Source organism: Gouania willdenowi, chromosome 14 (assembly GCF_900634775.1).
Source record: "Gouania willdenowi chromosome 14, fGouWil2.1, whole genome shotgun sequence".
NCBI lineage: Eukaryota > Metazoa > Chordata > Actinopteri > Blenniiformes > Gobiesocidae > Gouania > Gouania willdenowi.
Window position 1 is genome coordinate 26,274,474 of NC_041057.1, and position 18,236 is coordinate 26,292,709.

The following is an 18,236-nucleotide window of genomic DNA, read 5'->3' on the forward strand; positions in this document are numbered from 1 at the left end:
CTGTGTGTGTGTTCTTAATGTGTAGTAAAATTAATCTTTATCCATAAAACTTTTAATAATTGATCACTTTAAATTTAGAATGAATCCATACACTAAGGGGTTAAAATGTCAATTGATTGTGTGTGCTAATTATGGTGGATCTACCATAAATAATATAAATGTTAACAGAAAGGAAAGATCATTCCAACATTGTTTAATGAATTAATTAAAAATAATTGAAATATTTTTTCTGAACAATTTTTTTCATTCTTCTTTTTATATCTTGCCATCTCTCCCTGACTCTGTTTCTTTTTGTTTTCTTTCTTACATGACTTTCTCACAGACAGCCTCCAACATTGGGTTTCTCCTGCTTAGAAACTGTTTCTGTTGCAAACAGAATGTAAACAGGACAGACTTCACCACTTTTGCACCCGTTATCATCTGTGTTGGCACTCTTAGTAAATCCAGTGCAACATGTAAACAGTGTGTTCAATCTATTTGAGTGTTCACCAAATTTTGTGCTCCTTACTAAGGATCTTAGTAAAACAAATGTTAACACTTAGTTTTAATTTGTCAACATCTTTTGTTTTTGCTTTTTGTTTGAGGTAAGTGAATACATCTCTTCTTGGTTCATGTTGAAAATGTCTACAGAAAGAAACAAACACAGAAAGAATGTGAGGAGGGATAAAAAAATGGATAGGTGGTGAGGACAGAGGAAAAGGAAAATGAGAGGAGAACCTTGTACCTTAAAAAAAGCTGCCTCAGGCCCGTTCTTTTCAAACACGCTGCAGGATTTGCCAATGGCCATAATGACACCCTGCATACTGGGATTCATCATAGTCTGCCCGGGAAGCAGAAACCATGTCAAAGAAAACAACAGGCCCTGGTGACCAACAGGGGGAGACAAGCAGGGCACATCGAGGACATGCAGAACCTCAGGCAGCAGTCCATGCATTGGTTAAAAGGTCACAGGCAGGCACAACGCACAGTCTTCACACTCATAGGTGAGCAGACCAAAGCGACAATGTGTGACAGCCAGCCAGTCAGGAAGAGTATGGCGACACACTCCATACACACTGACCCACACTACTGTAGGTATACAGTACAAAACTCTCATTCCAGGATCACTTCATACAGTGTGAAATCCAATGTACAGGAGAGTGTTTCTGCCACAGCCTCAACCGTTTCATTCATTATGCCTAAAGAAGAAGCTTTAACTGACTTTGTGCTGACTAACAGTCCGCCTAGAGAAGAGACTTAACAAATCAGAAACTAGAGCGATGTGATATAACGATATATGTCGTAGTGCAATATAAAAACGTCTACCATACGAAATAAACCTTTGTTTATATCATTATTTTTAGTGATTCACCAAAAATTACATTTCGGATGAAAAACTGCAGTTTCAGTCGAAGCACTGAAACAAAATGTGATGACGCGACAAAACAGCGGTCAAGCGCGTGCGTGTCTGGATACAAGCCAACGTGTCCGTGGAGCGGCCGCGTTTCAATACATCTGAGCACTGAAGAGTCCTCTAAGCAGAGATTGAGAAGAAGCATGGAGTGAAAACAAAGAAAAGTCCACCCTCAAGTGAAATTTATGCATCATCACAGCTTGACGCGCAGTTTCAAAAAATGTAAACTACGTATCGGCAGCATGAATCTGCTTTTAAAGTCCGTCAGCGCACGTTTCATTGAGATCCTCTGCACTTCATCGCGACTGTACTTGACCCACATTATAAAGATCATTATTTGGAATTGAGATTAAAGCAAAGCTGCACGAACAAGAAATGATCTGCGCTGCAATGGATGCACAGAACTCGCTTCGAGACGCGCAGAGCACAGGAGACGGGATTTGAGCAGACAGTGAAACTTCACTGTGATAAAGCAGAGAAGCTGCTCTTCATCAACAACTTAAATGCACTTTGTGTTTTGATGAGAAAACATATCAAATTTAACTCTTTCAGCAGCCCAGCAGTCCTGCAGACACAGCAAACTCACAGACGCCATCACTAAATTCATATGCCAAGGCAAAGCCTCAGTATATGTTGTCAAAAAGCTTCAAGGCACTGGTCAAAACACTTGACCACAGATACAACATGCAAGATTAAAAACATTTCTTTTAAATAAATCATTATTTTTTAAATATAAAATATAGTTTCTAAAAGCAAATGGGATAAAGCTAGAACAAAATTCATGTAATTTTAGGGAAAAAATACTGGATATATCATTATCAGAGACACAGTAAGAGGTCTGCTCTAATCACTCTGAGGCCAAAAAACCTTACACAGAGCTACGTGACTTCTAATTCTCATGTCACACAGGCTCAGATATCTATCAAGGCAACAAAACAAAAAAAGGGAGACCAATGCTACCTCATCATCATACCCCCCCTCCTCTGACTGGATAACAAAGGTTCCCACGCTGGGAATGGCCACCTCAACTGTGCGCTGAAGAGGTGCCTTCTCTGAGGAAAGCTCAGTAGGAGCTGAGGAGGGAGTGTTCGGCCTGATGTCGGGTAGAGGGGAGGTGAGGGACTGGGGAAACTGTGAAGACAACAGGACAGGTGAAGCAGAAAAGATGGAGAACTGATGAAACGACAGGGAGAATGGAGAAAAATAGTCCTTATGAACCAAACACAAACACAGGAGATTTGGGATGGAACTGAAAAATACGCATGAATTAATTAACCGTTTATTCAACAGAGGAACTGGAAGAAAATGCTAATGTTTAGTTAGCCACATTTCAAAACCACATGTGCATGTTCATTGTAACAGTTAATATTAATAGTTTATTTTAGTGGTTATAGTGTATTTTAACCCTTGTAATAAAAGTCATAATTTTTTAAAGTATTCTTGTGAACTAATGGGACTAATGGCATTTCCTAAAACCAACATATTGGGATGAATCCAGACTAGAACCGTGTGATGGTTTGTGTGCTACACTGCGTATCTTTGCATGTGTTACGTACAGCGTTTAACAAGGCCTCTGGGCTCCTCTCCTCTTGCTCGGCGGTGGCCCTGGAAATGGCTCTCTCTGTGTCCTCCTGCAGCCGCTTGGAGTCGTGTGTGGGAGACGGCTGCTCCATGTATTCGGGATCCTGCTGCGGGGCTGGGTGGGGGAGGCAGAGAGAACACATCACTAACACTGGGACAGCATTTCAAATATGAACGCGTATGATTTTAAAAGAAAGTCTACTTCTAATTCAAAAATGGCTTCTTTCTCCCATTATAAAGAGATGATTGTTATTCACTTCCCGAGTGTCTGGTTGAAATATTATTAAAGATCAATGGGCTGTCAGCAGAGTAATGATCAGTTTGGATGAAGGTTAACATCTAGCACACTTAACTTTTATGATAGTGTATACTGTATTCACACATTCAGATGAAGTTTTAAAGGCTGTGAGCTAATGCTCCACAGTTGATCACTCTTCTATCCCCACTGACCTCCAGGTTTTCTGTATATATCCTCTCAACAGTATTGATTCTCATTTAGGTATTCTAGTCCGCCCCTTTGTGTCACGACCCTGACCTGCATTGTCTGGAGGGCTGGACTCGATACTCATTGGCTGAGGGGACGAGGAAGAAGTGGAGGTGCTGGACGCCGCAGAGGCAGCTGCAGCAGCCGCTGCTGCAAGGGCCAGCTTCTCCTGCTGAGCCTTGCGGGCCTGCAGGACATCCCACTCCTCGATCTCCTTATCAAACATCTCATTGTCCTCCTTCACATACTGCTTCAGGTCCGGTGGGAGTTTGTCCATGCCGCTGAGAATCTGCCCAGTTTCCTTATCAAACTCCTCTGCAGATGAGGGGATAAGAATAAGTGATCAAAGTTTAGCTGATGTTTGTTACAAAGTTAGTTCTTCGTGTTAAGAAACAGGATTCCTTATCTGCAACAGTCACTACATTTTGAATAAAGCGTGGTCCAAAATATAGAGAAAAGAATAGATCCCATAAATTTGCAGCAATAATATATACAGTATATGTAAAAATGACACCGACGTCACAGCAGCAGCTACATTAATACATTTCCTCATCAACAAAAGGTTCACAGAGACATTGATCTTTTAGAACAGGGGTTCCCAAACTTTTCAGCACACGATCCCCAACAAAACGGTGACAGAGACTAATGACCCGCACTATCCCTGGTTGACTGAAAATGTAAAAAACTTGCACACAGGACTCGTGCATTAATTACCTCCAACAGCACGGGCTTAACAACAGCACAAGAGAGAACAACAGCATGACATCCATGAAATGATTTACATGTTATCAGAACAATTAGTCAAGATAGGTTTAAAAGCCACAGAGTGTGGTTTCGTTTACGAGCGAAGGACGGCATATCGGGCCGGGGGCGGTGCCCGCGCACCCCAGTGCTTCCCCCACAAGTGCACCCGCGGCGAGCACGTTGCTTGATGGGGGATGCAGAGTGCCCAAGGAGCGTGGAGCGGGGAAGAGTGTGAGACCCAGACCCATCCGGAGAAAGTGGGTCGGCCCAGAGTCCCTTCGGTGAGGAGGGGGTGACCGCAGAGCCACCGGGGTTGTATGTGTTTATAGCAGTATTTATCCGCTCTCATCTACTGTTCTCTCCACTGGCCTTTTGTATTTTTGTCTTTGGTCTGTATTAACCAACTCTTCATTTTTAAATATTATTATTATCCCAGGTTTTATGCTGCGTTCACCAAACGCATTTCGTGCCTCACACCCCTAGTTGGACGCTTGTGCTTGTTGAATCAGACGCTTGTCACAGAGCATCGGATGCACGTCCAAACAAGTTGGGAAGAGCGTTTTGGGGAGGGGCTTCTCTGTTGATCATACAATGGATGATATCGTGGCAATCATTTATGTTCATAATTCACCCAGTGACTCTGAAGTGGTGGGAAACCCTTATTGTGTTGAGAAGGCGGTGTTCCCGGTCGGATGTATTTTGGTGTGACTCAGTGTGTGCACTGTGATGTTAGAGGGTGTGACGGAGTCATGCCTATGTCCACGTCATTAAAGACACTACAGCGTGCTGCTACTCTACCCTCCCTCACCAGCTCAAAGCACAGGCTGCGCACACAGTAAACACCGCGGGGGTGCCGTTGTAAGGGCAGGAGAGGGACCCACGACAGAAACTATACGGTCACTACAGAATACACACAGGATCCTGCCGCTCATACGTTCACTCACCTCTCTCGCTCTTCTACATGCGTCGTTTAGGGAACGCCCCAAACAGAAGTGCATGTACGATACCTAGTCTTAAGAATGTTTGTGCGCTGTGTGATTGATCAGCTGTTCATAGAGGTGAATGATTTATGTTATCTTTAAATTACACTGCCTTATGTGCATCATTCAGTGAAGGAATGTTATGGAATTTTGTTTTATATTATAAGAAACAATTGTATTAATTTAATCAATATAATATTTTATTATAAAAATTTATTTTCCCCTCATTATGTAATATGAGGGGTGGGGCTTGGGCTATCAGATGAGCCGTTTTTGAATGGGAAGTCAGTCTATGCCTGGTTGCAGTGTGGGTGAAATCTACAGGCCAAAACGCATGGTTGGAGTAAGATCTTGTTTTTTTTAGAGTACATTGAGGTGTACTTTTTCTGTTCTTTTTCTTTTTTGTTGTTGTAAATAGCATGGGATCTTCACTTTTTTTTGGTCAATTTTTGCACACCTGGAATAAACTGAAAAACTTTAACTTCTGGACTTTGCCAGAGTTGTGTGGTTGAATGGAGAATAAAGTTTGGAGTTCCTTGCTGAACACGCCGCCTCCAACTCCCGTTCATCGGTTCTACATTATTGAGAGAGTGGCTCAGCTTTCTTTCAGACAACGTGATCGAAGAGCGCCTCGGTGCCGTTAGACGAGAGCAGCTTTCAGCGTTACTTCCATCTCTCCTGGACCGAGTTTGACGACCTGCTGACCCTCACCGGCGCTCGTATCTCCTACCAGGACACCAACTACAGTTGCTGTATTCCAGCAGAAGAGCGCCTGCGCATCTGTCTCGGTTAGTGTATTTTTTTCCCCATTATTCTGAATTCGTCACGGTTAGGGAATCTCAACTCTACCGGACGCACGTCAAAAGCTTGAAATCTCAAAATGCGCTGCATCCGCCGCACATAAGCTTCAACACGCACCGCACAGGAGGTGCGAGATACGCAGTGGGACCTCTCGACGCTCCTAGAAGCGCCTCCACCATATATTGTGTATGTAAACCTTTCGAAGTGTTTGGTGTGAACGTGCCATAATGCTGTTTGTTAATTTGAGCTAACGACTGCCTCTCACACACGTGTGTCTGTGGTGCAGTTAAGTGACATGCAAATGTGAGTGCCGTAAATCTGTCGTTATCGCCTCGAGGAGCATTCTTGAATTCATCACTCGACCCCCACTCAAACACCTGGACAAACACCTAAAGTGTAACATTATCATGGAGCGCATTAGACAGTTCCTGCTATGAGGGAGGAAAATTAACAAATGAAAGCATTAAAAATATGGGGTTTTATAATGTTTATTTTTAATTAAAAATGATCATCATAATAATGATTATGATCTTGATTAGAAAATTAACTGAAAATACAAGGTCAGTCTTGATGCCACACCAGGTGGGAGATGACAGGAAATGATAAAAACTAAAGGCACTAAATACTGTTTCATTCCACTTAGTTATGAAATGAGTTTATTATCTTGAGTTATCACTCATTGTGATCCATAGCTGTTGTTTTCATAGTATCATGAGCAAAATGTTGTAGTCGAACAAAGAGGGTACTTGGATTCAGAAATAAGAGAAAGTGGATACTTAAGCCAAAAAGGTTTGAGTACTACTGCTTTAGTAGTTCATTGTTTAAAAGGCTCACTGCCAAGAAAACATTTACAGAGATCACATACTTTAAACCAGGGCTCAAGACTGCGACCAAAATGGTCGCATATGCGAGTATATTTTCAGTGTGCGCGAGTGAACAATTTATCTGGTCACATTCTTGCAAGTGTGTATGGGTGACCTTATTTTGGACGGTGCAGCTGACGTCCCACAGAGTGCACTTCTCTCTCTCTCGCTCCGCGCTGCGGGTGAGGAGACGGTGCGTGCTCACACAACGTGGCTGCAGGTAGTGCAACGGTGAATGCAGAGTATAAACACCAATGTGCTCCTTTGCAGTGTGCGCAGTCCGCGAACGGAGCCAGGCATAACAAGCCCTTCATTGAGTGCGCACTCACATTGAGAGCAGTAGTAAAACGGAAGAACGTGCTGAGCTCAGCAATAGAGCATACATGCTCATCAGAATCAGCATGGAGGGACCAGAACTGATGGACTATGATGTCAGGCCAGATGTTCAGCTGTGGTTCTCTCAGGGCAGGGGTCTGCAACCTGTAGCTCTGGGGCCTAATGTGGCCCTTTGACTCTTTTGCAATGGCTCCTTATAGCTTTAAAAAAAACTATTGAAATAAAGAGTTATTTCTTACAGAGGCTATTAATGATTAATGACAAATAAAATCAAGATATAACAATTTGTTACCTTAAAATAAATCACATTGTGCAATTACTCAGCACTTTCCTACTTCATCTCCTGCAACATCTACAGATCATCAACTTTCCTGCACCTCTGACTAACCTTAAGTTTTAAATCCCTGGTAAAATAACTAAACGAACAAAAACACAAAAAAACAGAGATTTTAATTGTCAATGTGCAGGTTAAATATGTATGCTTTATGTGTGGCAAGAAATGAGCAATTAGCATGTGTTGACCACATGATCATGTGTTCACCACATGATCATGTGTTCTCAAATTCAAGTAACTTTTTGTAGCCTTTGAAATACATTAACTAAAAAAAAAAATCTTCTTCATATAACATTGTGTTCATGTAAACTGAAATGCGTAAGAATTTGAAGATGCAAGATACTGTTTTATTTCTTGATTTCTATTTTATTTTATTTTAAAGTGTTTTTAAGTTGCCGTTTACATGATCAATATAAATCTAATTAAATTATATCAAACATTATTGTATATAATTTTAACTGTATAGAATTTAATTCACTGTATTGTCTTCATTGAGAAGGTATTGTTTTGGCTCCATGAGGACTTTAATCCAGGTGAGATGAGGCAAAATGGCTCCTTGCAGACCCCATTATAAGAGCTGGACCCTTTGAATTTAATTCCATGGGGTGAAGCAATGCAGATGCTAAGTTGGTTATGTTACTGTTAATTTAACTCAAGTACAGCCTTTCTGCAAAATAAAAAAAGAATACATGTGAACTGTTGTTATGCTTTGCTGTTATTTAAAAAAAAATGTTACATCTTCTTTTAAAATTATATAAAATAAATGACCTGTTATTTCAGCCACTGCTTGTTACAGAAAAACTTAATATTGTCACTAAAACCTGAAAACATTTTGCGTATATCTCAAGTAATTGTCAATCTTTACTTCATATAAAACTACGGTACGCCAGTTAAGTCAACTATTCATTAGCATGCATGGCTATGCTGTACACCTCCCAACCTCCCCCCACCAAAATTCAAAAAAGGGTGCGACCAACTGAAAAAGTTGGTCGCACCAGTGCTACCACTGGAAAAGTTAGTGTAGAGCTTTGTACAGGTGAGGAAGGAGCTGAAGTGCAGACCAGCAGACAGGTAGGAAAGCCTAGGGTTAAACAGCCGTGAAACTGTGTCAAATTCAAATTCTCTTTCCAAATGGTTGTGATGTTTTACTTTGATCTTATTGTATTTGTCCAACCTAGAAAATGAATCTTGCAAGGTTTTATGGCCTTTTTCTGTCATAGCAGAGAATGAAAAATCCTTTCAAGTTTGGCAGGATAATTAAGGCTAAAAAGATGGAACAGCAATTACAAAATCGACATTGCTTTTTACATGTTGTGATGGACACAGCCATTTGTAAAAGTGACATTTATTGTCCTCTTCAGCACGTTTCAGTCAAACCCCTGTTCCTTTACACCGGATTGTAAAACATTGGTTATCATCTGGTCGTCTGCAAAGCTGCATAACGACAGAATGATTAAATTCAGCTGTGCTTAAGTAAAGAGATAATTGAACCTGTTGGATTGTGGCCCTCCAGGTCAGGTCACTTTTTGTTTCATGTTATATTATCATGGAAAAAAAAAAAGATTTGTACAAGTAAAGCCACAAAGTTTTGAAAAAGCATATTTTTATATGTCCTGATAACAATAGTGGCTTTGGTATCAAGTCTACTGATGAGTGCGTTCGATAACAAGCGCTTAAATGTAGCACCAATTACATTTAGTCTATTCTAGCAACACAAGAGTTTCTTCAATGTAATTCTGAAAAGTGCTTGTGTGTTTGAGATGTTGCCATAGCAACCAGGAAGGTGTGTGCCTGCTCAGGAAACCTTTTAACACTGTGTGACTTTATCTTGTCAAATACAGCTAGCTTGTAGTTAGTGAGGATACATAGTAGCCTCACTATTGTGATATGTTTATGCTTTCATAAGTAGGGAACTCTTCACATATACATTAAAAAGTACCTTCTATGAGGAATGGCTTCTTATCATTGATGTACATAAGGCAGTAGGCACTGGCATTGCGGTAGCCTCCAAATGAGTCCCGGACCAGCTCCTCCCAGGACGACTTGGTCACTGAGATGTCGTTGTACTTCATCCAGCAGCGCTGATGTGGGTCATAGATGTAAGCCCAGTAATGACCTGCATTGGCCTGACCTTCATGGACCAGCACTGCATGAAGCCGGTAAGGAACCTGGAAACACAGAGAGGGGAAGTGTTTGATCAGAAGAATTTTTTCTCTGAAAAAGTATTTTTAAAAAAACACACAAAAAAAAATGTGTCACTCACCTGCATCATTGACTTGTCTGCATACATAACCTCAACGGTTCTGTGGATTCTGGTTATACTCCCCTGCAGATCTAGTAGGGAGAACAGCGTGTCTTTATCTTAAAAGGCCAACCCTACATTTACATTCTGGTTCATTAATCCCAACACTTACCACGGGTGTCGTTTTCCACTTCACTCCTCCAGCGATGTAAGCAGCTCTCCAGCACCCTCAGCTCCTCCTCAGTGATGTGGCGTGGAGCCGGATGCATTGGCAGGTCCGGAGGGAGCCGAGATTGGGTGAAGGGTTTGTGGAGTGGCACTCTGTGTGACTGGGCAACAGGGGGCACTGTGGGGGGCCCCGAGGCCTGGCCTGAGCTCTCAGATGGGGATAGGGACTCCTGCTCAGCAACACTGCAGTGAAGTAATAAAAGCAAAGAAAACCATTGATCGGACAAGCCTGCGGGTACTTTAGACACAGATATGCAAAAACACAAAGGGAAAATAAAAATAAACACATGACATAGGCAGGGTTGAAGTCAATTACATTTTTCAATTACAATTACGTTTTCAATTACTAAATTTCAATTACGGTAAATGTCATTTTTTTCTAATTACAACAACATTTCAATTATTTTTTTCACCCTGAAAGTCAATTGCAATTACATTCTTAACTACTAAAGTTCAATAAAAAACTTTTTTTCATGTAGTGTTGTGATTATGTGTGTACAATGTCATTTTAGCATCTTTACATATTAGTGCATTAATTATAATTCATATCTTATTGAAATGCCTAATTCGGAACAAAAGGTGGAACTTAGCAATAACTATAAACTCTTTGTTCAAAACATCAGTTACATCTAGAGAGTTACATCTCTGTAAAAATATGTCTTCCCTATTGGAAAAAAATTACATCCTGACTCGAACCCACGAGCCCCTAACTCTTCTAACCCTTACCACCTGTATGAGTGTGCAAATTCACTGACAGCTAGTGGGGAAAACTTGATCTAAAACATATTTTAATAATTGTTAACTACATATGTGTAAGCCATAGAACCATTTGGCTTTTTAGCAAAATATAATTGACAATTTTTTATCATCATTTATCATTTTTTCCATCATTATAATTACAAAGTCAATTATCTCAACTCGATTACATTTTTTTTCAATTACAATTATGATTATAATTATGCCATAATTGTAAATAATTATCAGTTACGTGTTTACAATTATAATTGACCCCAACCCTGGACGTAGGTGTACTTGCCATGGTGGGATAAACTGTTGCCCAGTTGTGCCACCGGGAGGCGCTGATGTGTCGATGTCTTCCACTGGAGAGGTGCACACAGGCTTGCTGGAGGCAAACTCCATGGCGTACTGGAGAACATCTGCCAGAGGAAACCTCTTGGGGCCGGAGCCATAACTCAGATACCTGAGCAGAAACCACAAAAAACCAAGATGGTACCGAAAAAGGAAAGAATATGAGAGCTAACCATGGCAGAGACAGCCATAGATTGTGAGTAATACTTGTTATGTCTTAGAAAGCAAGGGTAAGCATCTTATTTTCAGAGCGTTGTGAACTTTTCTCTGTTAAAAAAGGCTTAAAATCATAATATATTTCTGCAGTACTGTCAAGTTACATTTTTAACAGTAGATGGCAGTAATATTTTTGTTTCCTTCTAATTATTGTACTAATTAAGTGAAGGAGAGTTAATTCTACATACTTTAATAATGTACTTTCTCTTTAATTGTAATTTTGGTTTAGTTCATTTTGAGTTTGTGGATAAAAACACTGATTGTTGTCTTTAGCTCACAACTGGCAGGTAACTGAATTATTACAAGCTGTGTTGTGTACCTGCTGAAATACACTTTCATTTCCCATTTAAGCATCACTACCTGCAAAACATTTTCATTTACCTGTAAATCTATCATTTTGTTTTTGTATTATCTCACATTTAAATGGCTCCATATTTTCTTTGAATAAATGCGAGTACTCCAAAATGTTTTGCTAGCTTTGGTTTTCTGTTGGTTATGAGAGTGCAATGATGAGACATTAATCCAAACCAAGTAAGAACCTCTGATCCAGGGTTTCTGACCCTGACTGAAGTGACAGGTATTGTGTGGTAATGTCAGGGCTGGGCGATATGGACAAAAATTTATATCTTGACATTTCTTCTCAAAATGGCAACATACGATATGAATCTTGGTCATTTTAATTCAAATAAAGTCTGACCAGAAAGACAATTCAATACTAAATTTGCTGATGCAAAATGTGACACAGGCTAAAATAACATCACGGTGCTAGTGGCCCCCAAAATGACCTAAAAAAATACCCAAAAATTACTACAAAACACAAATTAACACAAAAGAACAACAATACACAAAAGGAGAAAAACATGCACAATGGGACAACATAAATACCTAAAAGAACAAAAATAAACAAAAGGACAACAAAAGACAAAAGGAGAAAAAAAACCCACAATGGGACAACAAAAAATCTAAAGACAACATACATACTGTACCAAAAAAAAACAACATAACATGATAAAATAATAACAAAACGACTCAGAAAGACATCAAATATTACTGGAAAAATACACAAGACAACAAAATACACAAAAGGAATTGTTTTTAAAAAATACACAAAAGGAATTGTTTTTAAAAAATACACAATGGGACATGTATTAACAAACAGAAGGACAATAAGCATTTTCAAAACAAGAATTTTAATACAAAATAAGCTATGAATATATATAGGCAATAATGTAATTTTTTTCTATCGACAAAATAGAAAACTCGAACTATCTGGATATAGGCAGTGTTTACCTCTCTAGTCGCTGTTGGAGCAGAGTCAGATGCTCTTTCAGCCTCCTGATCTCCTCCCTCTTGATCCTTGTGACCTCCCTGTTCCTGTCCATGTATCTATTAACACAACATGCAGAGGAAATGAGATTCGTCAACGATCTTTAAAGAAAAGATCGACTATTTTTCTTCCAAGAAACTAAAAACTAGAACATTTGCCAACCTGTCCATGTAAAGCATTGAAGGGAACTCCAGCTTATTGTGGATCTTCTCTGGTCGACCTAAAGCTTGGTTAAATTCAAATCTTGACAGTTCAAAGGTCAACACAGGTGGGAGCTCAGTGAACCAGTGCTGAAATAAACAACAAGACAATCTGTCAAATTCATGACCACTCGAGCTCGTTTGTGTGACAGGAGAGATACAAAAAGAGTCTTTTGGTGTAAATCCCTCTGCAGTGTGAAAATTATCTGCAGAAGTACAGAAAGGAAATAAAAACCAACCTTTCACATATTTTCCACACCAATGCTTTTAAATATATCATATTCATTAACTAATCAAAGAGCTCATTTAACATGATCCAGTGTGAAATGAGTCTCTTTCCAAGGCCATGGTAGAGCCATCAGTGAAGTTTGCTGCTGTTTCCACAAGACTGGGCGACATGTGCCCATCTGTGCTCTAGCGTAATAATCAGTTTCCTGCTGCAGAGGGACATTGTAGAGCAGGCTACAGTTAAAGAGAGGCTAACCCAGAAAATAAAAAAGGTACCACATGAGAACTAAGAGGTCTGCTCTCTGGCAAGTGTTTATCTGAGGGCTTTCCCTGTTTTACCTTCAGAATAAATGTGACGATGAATCAAATAATCTAAATCCAGTGGAACTGAACTGTGTGATGTCTGACAAGCAGCATATTATGGAGACTAGGAACTTGATTGTGGAAACAAAAGGAGTAAGAGTAGAACATGTGACGAATAAGGAGGGGTGCAGAGAAAAGAAGATGATAAAGGAGAAGACTAATCAGAAGGAAGAGAGGAAGGAAAAGGAGGTGGAGGAAGACAAACAATAAATAAAGATTTCTATGTAGCATGATTATTCTAATATAGGTTTGTTTCATTTGGTATTTGGTTATATTTGTGTCATATGTGTCTTTATTCTTAAAATGAGCACATTGAACTATTTTTATAGGAAGAAAAACCTCAATCAAACGTTGGTGTCAATTACATTTTTCAGTTACAATTACGTTTTCAATTACCCATGTTCAATTACAATGAATCTGAGCCTTTAATAAATAACCTAATAAAAGTTAACCATTTCTTATGATAATGTGTCTTAAATCAGCTAAAATACACTAAAAACAAATATCTATCATTTAATTTCTTTCCCATCTATTGCTTACCTTGTTAAGCTTCCTAATCGATGAAAATAAAGGTTTTAATATTTTCGGTCTGGGCATCTGAGCTTCTTTTGTGTCAGTCCTCGATTTAATTTTTTATTTTATTTTTATAATGGTAAAATGTGTGAAAACTTGATCTGAAACATGTTTTAATAATTGTTAACTGAATACGTGTAGAACTGTACATAGAAGTGTAACAAGGTTCCCCATTATCCATCACACTCTCCCACTTTGACAATGACCTCTTGTCCGGACCGGGCGGAGTTCTCCGCTGAGTGCAGAGACTCGATCTCTCCCTCGATCATCGCAGCCTCCAAACACTCATGGAGATCCTTGAAGCCGTTGACTTGCAGAGGGTACTGTCCGAACATCTCTGTGTTTTCAAACTTCTTACCTGAGAAATTTTAGGGGTGGAATGAAAACATTACATACAAGCCATTGTTCATGTGACGTTAGGATACAGGAAATGTAGCTTTAATAAGCCAAAGGTTTAACGGTTTGCTCAATTATTAACAGTAATAATCCATCCAAGATTTTCTCGATCATGATCGCAGGCTTCTTAGTAAGGGTGTCCTGATCTGATATAGATATTGATCCGGTATCAAAAAAAAAATTCTGAAAACGTAAATGGACTTGATTTATATAGCGCTTTTATGCCTACACAGAAGTAGTCCCAAAGCCCTTCAATCAGTCATTCACACACCAATAGGACAGAGCTGCCATGCAAGGAGTTGGTCAACCACGGGGAGCAACTTAGGGTTCAGTGTCTTGCCCAAGGGCACTTCGACGCATAGACAGGTATAGACTGGGATCGAGCCCCCAACCTCTCGATCAGACCCCTTGGGGGTCAGGTTTCCTCATACCTACTGTTGCTAATTATTGTTCTCTGTTTGAGTAACATCATTTGACAAAGCCTTTTCTAACATTCTAAACTACAAAATAAGTAATAAAAGTATGTAGATCCGTGATGTTACTGTATCGATATCAGCCAACAACCAGGACCAAAATATCGCTATCGTATCGGAAGTGAAACCGTTGTATTGGGACACCCCTACTACTCAGAGTGTGACGCAGTATACACTCCAGTCTAACATTTTTATTTTTTCCATGAAGCATTTAGGTCAAGTTGAAACTTTATTAAGAATGGCCTGGTATTTCATTTTGCCCAATCGACATCTATTATTCTATCTATTATTCTGATGATTTAAGACCTAATTTTGTTAAATTGACAAACATTTAAATATATTATTTCAATTAGTAACCAAAAAAAAAATCATCAAAAACAAGTGATAGATGCATCACTTCATGTAATATGTGCAATATTTATTATCAACATAATCAAAATAAACAGTAATTCAATTATTAACCATGAAGGACAGGAAAGGCTGCACAGTGAAATACTCATATTTCTTTATAAATTGCAGGAGACTTCTACATTTATATCACTAAACAACCTGCACAGAACTCTGCACCAACTACTGATTACATCCCAAAATAAAGGCAATGGGGAGAGAAAAGGAGGGCAGCTGCTAGTGAACATGTAGATGAGGCATTAAGGTCATTTTTTTGAGCGTCTGAGTCCAATAGCCCAGCTTTCAGTGGCTCAGGGCCAGTATTGTCATGCATAATAAGCGCAATGTCAATCAGCCGTCAAGGTCTTCCACGATCAATGCTCCTCGCTAAAACTTTTACATGGAGCACATCTCATTAAGACAAAGTCACCTTTCATTACTAGGGGCAAGGACTTGTATGCTTTCTGGCTGCAGCAATCAAAGCACGCTAACGCTTCTTTTTCTCTTTGATTTGCCATCCACCCCTGGCTATTTTTTTCCTAATGTTTCAAATTCAGCACTTCATCTCACCTTCCAAGACACCAACAGCAAGGAAGCGGCCATAAAAAAGCTCCACCATGGGGTTCTTTGGCTTCTCGCCCTCCCTGCATGATAAAATAGTAAATAATGAACATTAAAACCTCTGCTGGAAAATATATTGCCAGGTGTGACATGTACACACACACATACACTTTATGTTAGGACAGAGTGGAGGTTACCTGTCTTCTTCAGCCTTCATCTGAAAAGCATCCTCCAGCCAGTCCAGCAGCTTGTGCGTGAACTCACTCACATCCTGCTGTTGAGCAAAAACCACAATCATATGCAAATAAGCGATTACAGTAGCAGTCAGTGCACTGCGGTCACAGTCAAACTACTGGAGCACACTGAGATGACCAGTCTGTCCTCTGGTGATATAAACCCTGACTGTTGTCCTTCTAAAGAGCTTTGCAGATTGTTGAGCTTCAAAGGCAGCATGTGTGCCCAGAAGCTGCTGTGTCACACACATCAACGCTGCCCAATAATTCAGGTCAAGGCCTTTCCAGCCTGACTAATACACAGAGGAAAGACATGACTGATGAGCAGAGAGGCCAGAAGGACAACCTCACTTAACCTCTGCCCAGGCTAGGGCTCAGTGCATCTGCTTACATCAGGTGAACTACCAAACAGCCTATAGAACGGTACATACAACATGTGTGTGGCACAATGAGCAATCAGAATAGAAAACCTGTCAATACGGTTTCTCTTTTGGTGACATTCAGGAAGGACAATGTAGATTTGAAGCCTAATAGTCAATAGATAAAGGAAGTTATGTGTTTTGGAGTCAATAACGCAGTCAGGAAAGTGGAGCATACATGACAGAATGTGGAGGAAAGGATACAAAGTGACAGTCTTTTCTTCCATTACCAGAATAAAACAGAGTGAATCATAACCCACTCCTGCTGACTCAAATACAGGAAGTGACTGAAGCCTTGTCCCCATCTAACTTCAAAACAACTTTGCATTTAACATACATTTAAACCCCAATACTACAACTTTGTTTTGAATTGAACTGCCTGTAATTGCTGCCAGTTTACTCGAGCAGGTCCAGTCTGTGAAAAGCGTACCTGCTGTGACTCGCTTGACTTGAAGGCGTCTTTAAGGATTTCCACGGCCCGTGAAGGATCCACATATTTTCTCTTGGATCCAACCATCAAGGAAAAGAGGTTTCTCAGCTCCTGCATGAACGGGAGGTTCCTGTGTTCCTGCTCAATGTGCAAAAGAAACATTCTATTAGAAAATAAACTTGCACTTCTTTATTTGTGTAATGTTAAACAAAAAAAAAAATATTTGTTCAGCCTTTTGTGAATCCTAAAAGCAGCACTAAGATGAACATATAACTTTCCTACACTACCACAGCAGGCTGCTAACCATACACTGTTAATCTGACTCTTTGTGGGGAATAGATGAAGTCGTAGTAACCTCTATGATTAAACATATCCTATAAGCTCTACATATGGATTTGTGTCTTGGTGGTTAAAGATGACAGCTTCACACCAATTAGTGATCTGAAACTGTAGGAAGTTCACTGAACACCTTTACTGCTGAAGAATGACACACTGTCTAAGAACGTCAAAGTCTCAATGCTATTAGAGTCTTTCTTTCACCTGTTAGGGAACCACTGGGGTCTCACCTTCTGATTACGGGGCAGGTCATGGACCCTGGCTGGTGGTGAGTAATTTAGCACCAGCCTCTGGAACTCCAGCAAGTTAAACAAAGACTATAAAAAAAAACAGGCAGGAAGACACAGCAGTAGAACGAGTTAGAACGACATTTTATTTCTTCAAAATATGCATTTATTGATGTAACGTTGTCTAGAATATAGTGTAGTATAAATGTAATCATCATATTACACTGTTAACATGTAAAACTATAGAACAATAACCCAAAGCAGTATGACCAGTTGATCACCTGAACATGGTATAGCGCACCCTTTATGCAGCTCACATTATGACAGTGGATCAATTCAAAACGGGAATGTACTGTAACCAGCAACAATGACTAGTCGTGCCTTTAATCGTACTGCTAGAAATTCCACAAGCCCTGTGGTTATCAACACACACTAAAGGCAGCGTTAAATGATTGGGTCAGGAGTGATTGATAAAGGAAGTTTTTTTATATACTGGTAGAAATAGTTACAAAAGGACTCAAAACAACTTGGCATCATTTTTGGGACAAAGGAAATGAGCAAAACATAGTATGATATTGTTTAATAATAATTTTGTCTTTTTCTTGAAGAAGAGAAAGTTCACTCCTGTGCATCTTAATGCAGTTGGATCAGGTTCAAAAGTCGCTTTGTTTCCATGGTGAAGGTGACCTGAGTCACTGAGCCCACTGCCATGTGATGTGTTCACATGAAATAATTCAGATGAGTGCACATTCTGTCAATAACTTCTAAAATGTGCAACATAATGAAAGTTCT

At 39.8% G+C, this 18,236-nt stretch overlaps 1 protein-coding gene across 2 annotated transcripts in view; it reads right to left on the reverse strand.

Moving 5' to 3' along the window:
• usp25 (ubiquitin specific peptidase 25) overlaps window positions 1-18,236 on the reverse strand; it is a 49,974-nt gene that overhangs the window by 16,063 nt on the left and 15,675 nt on the right. The window contains exons 6-20 of one of the 2 annotated variants that reach the window (XM_028465849.1): window positions 17,448-17,534; window positions 16,882-17,019; window positions 15,997-16,073; window positions 15,809-15,882; window positions 14,189-14,340; window positions 12,781-12,908; window positions 12,582-12,677; window positions 11,023-11,187; window positions 9,931-10,169; window positions 9,780-9,850; window positions 9,456-9,684; window positions 3,510-3,773; window positions 2,950-3,089; window positions 2,354-2,524; window positions 725-820 (exon numbers count right to left, since the gene is read on the reverse strand). In XM_028465849.1, the coding sequence (XP_028321650.1) occupies window positions 725-820; window positions 2,354-2,524; window positions 2,950-3,089; window positions 3,510-3,773; window positions 9,456-9,684; window positions 9,780-9,850; window positions 9,931-10,169; window positions 11,023-11,187; window positions 12,582-12,677; window positions 12,781-12,908; window positions 14,189-14,340; window positions 15,809-15,882; window positions 15,997-16,073; window positions 16,882-17,019; window positions 17,448-17,534 (2,127 nt within the window). The remainder of the gene's footprint in view (window positions 1-724; window positions 821-2,353; window positions 2,525-2,949; window positions 3,090-3,509; window positions 3,774-9,455; window positions 9,685-9,779; window positions 9,851-9,930; window positions 10,170-11,022; window positions 11,188-12,581; window positions 12,678-12,780; window positions 12,909-14,188; window positions 14,341-15,808; window positions 15,883-15,996; window positions 16,074-16,881; window positions 17,020-17,447; window positions 17,535-18,236) is intronic. The other variant, XM_028465850.1, reaches the window with a different exon arrangement.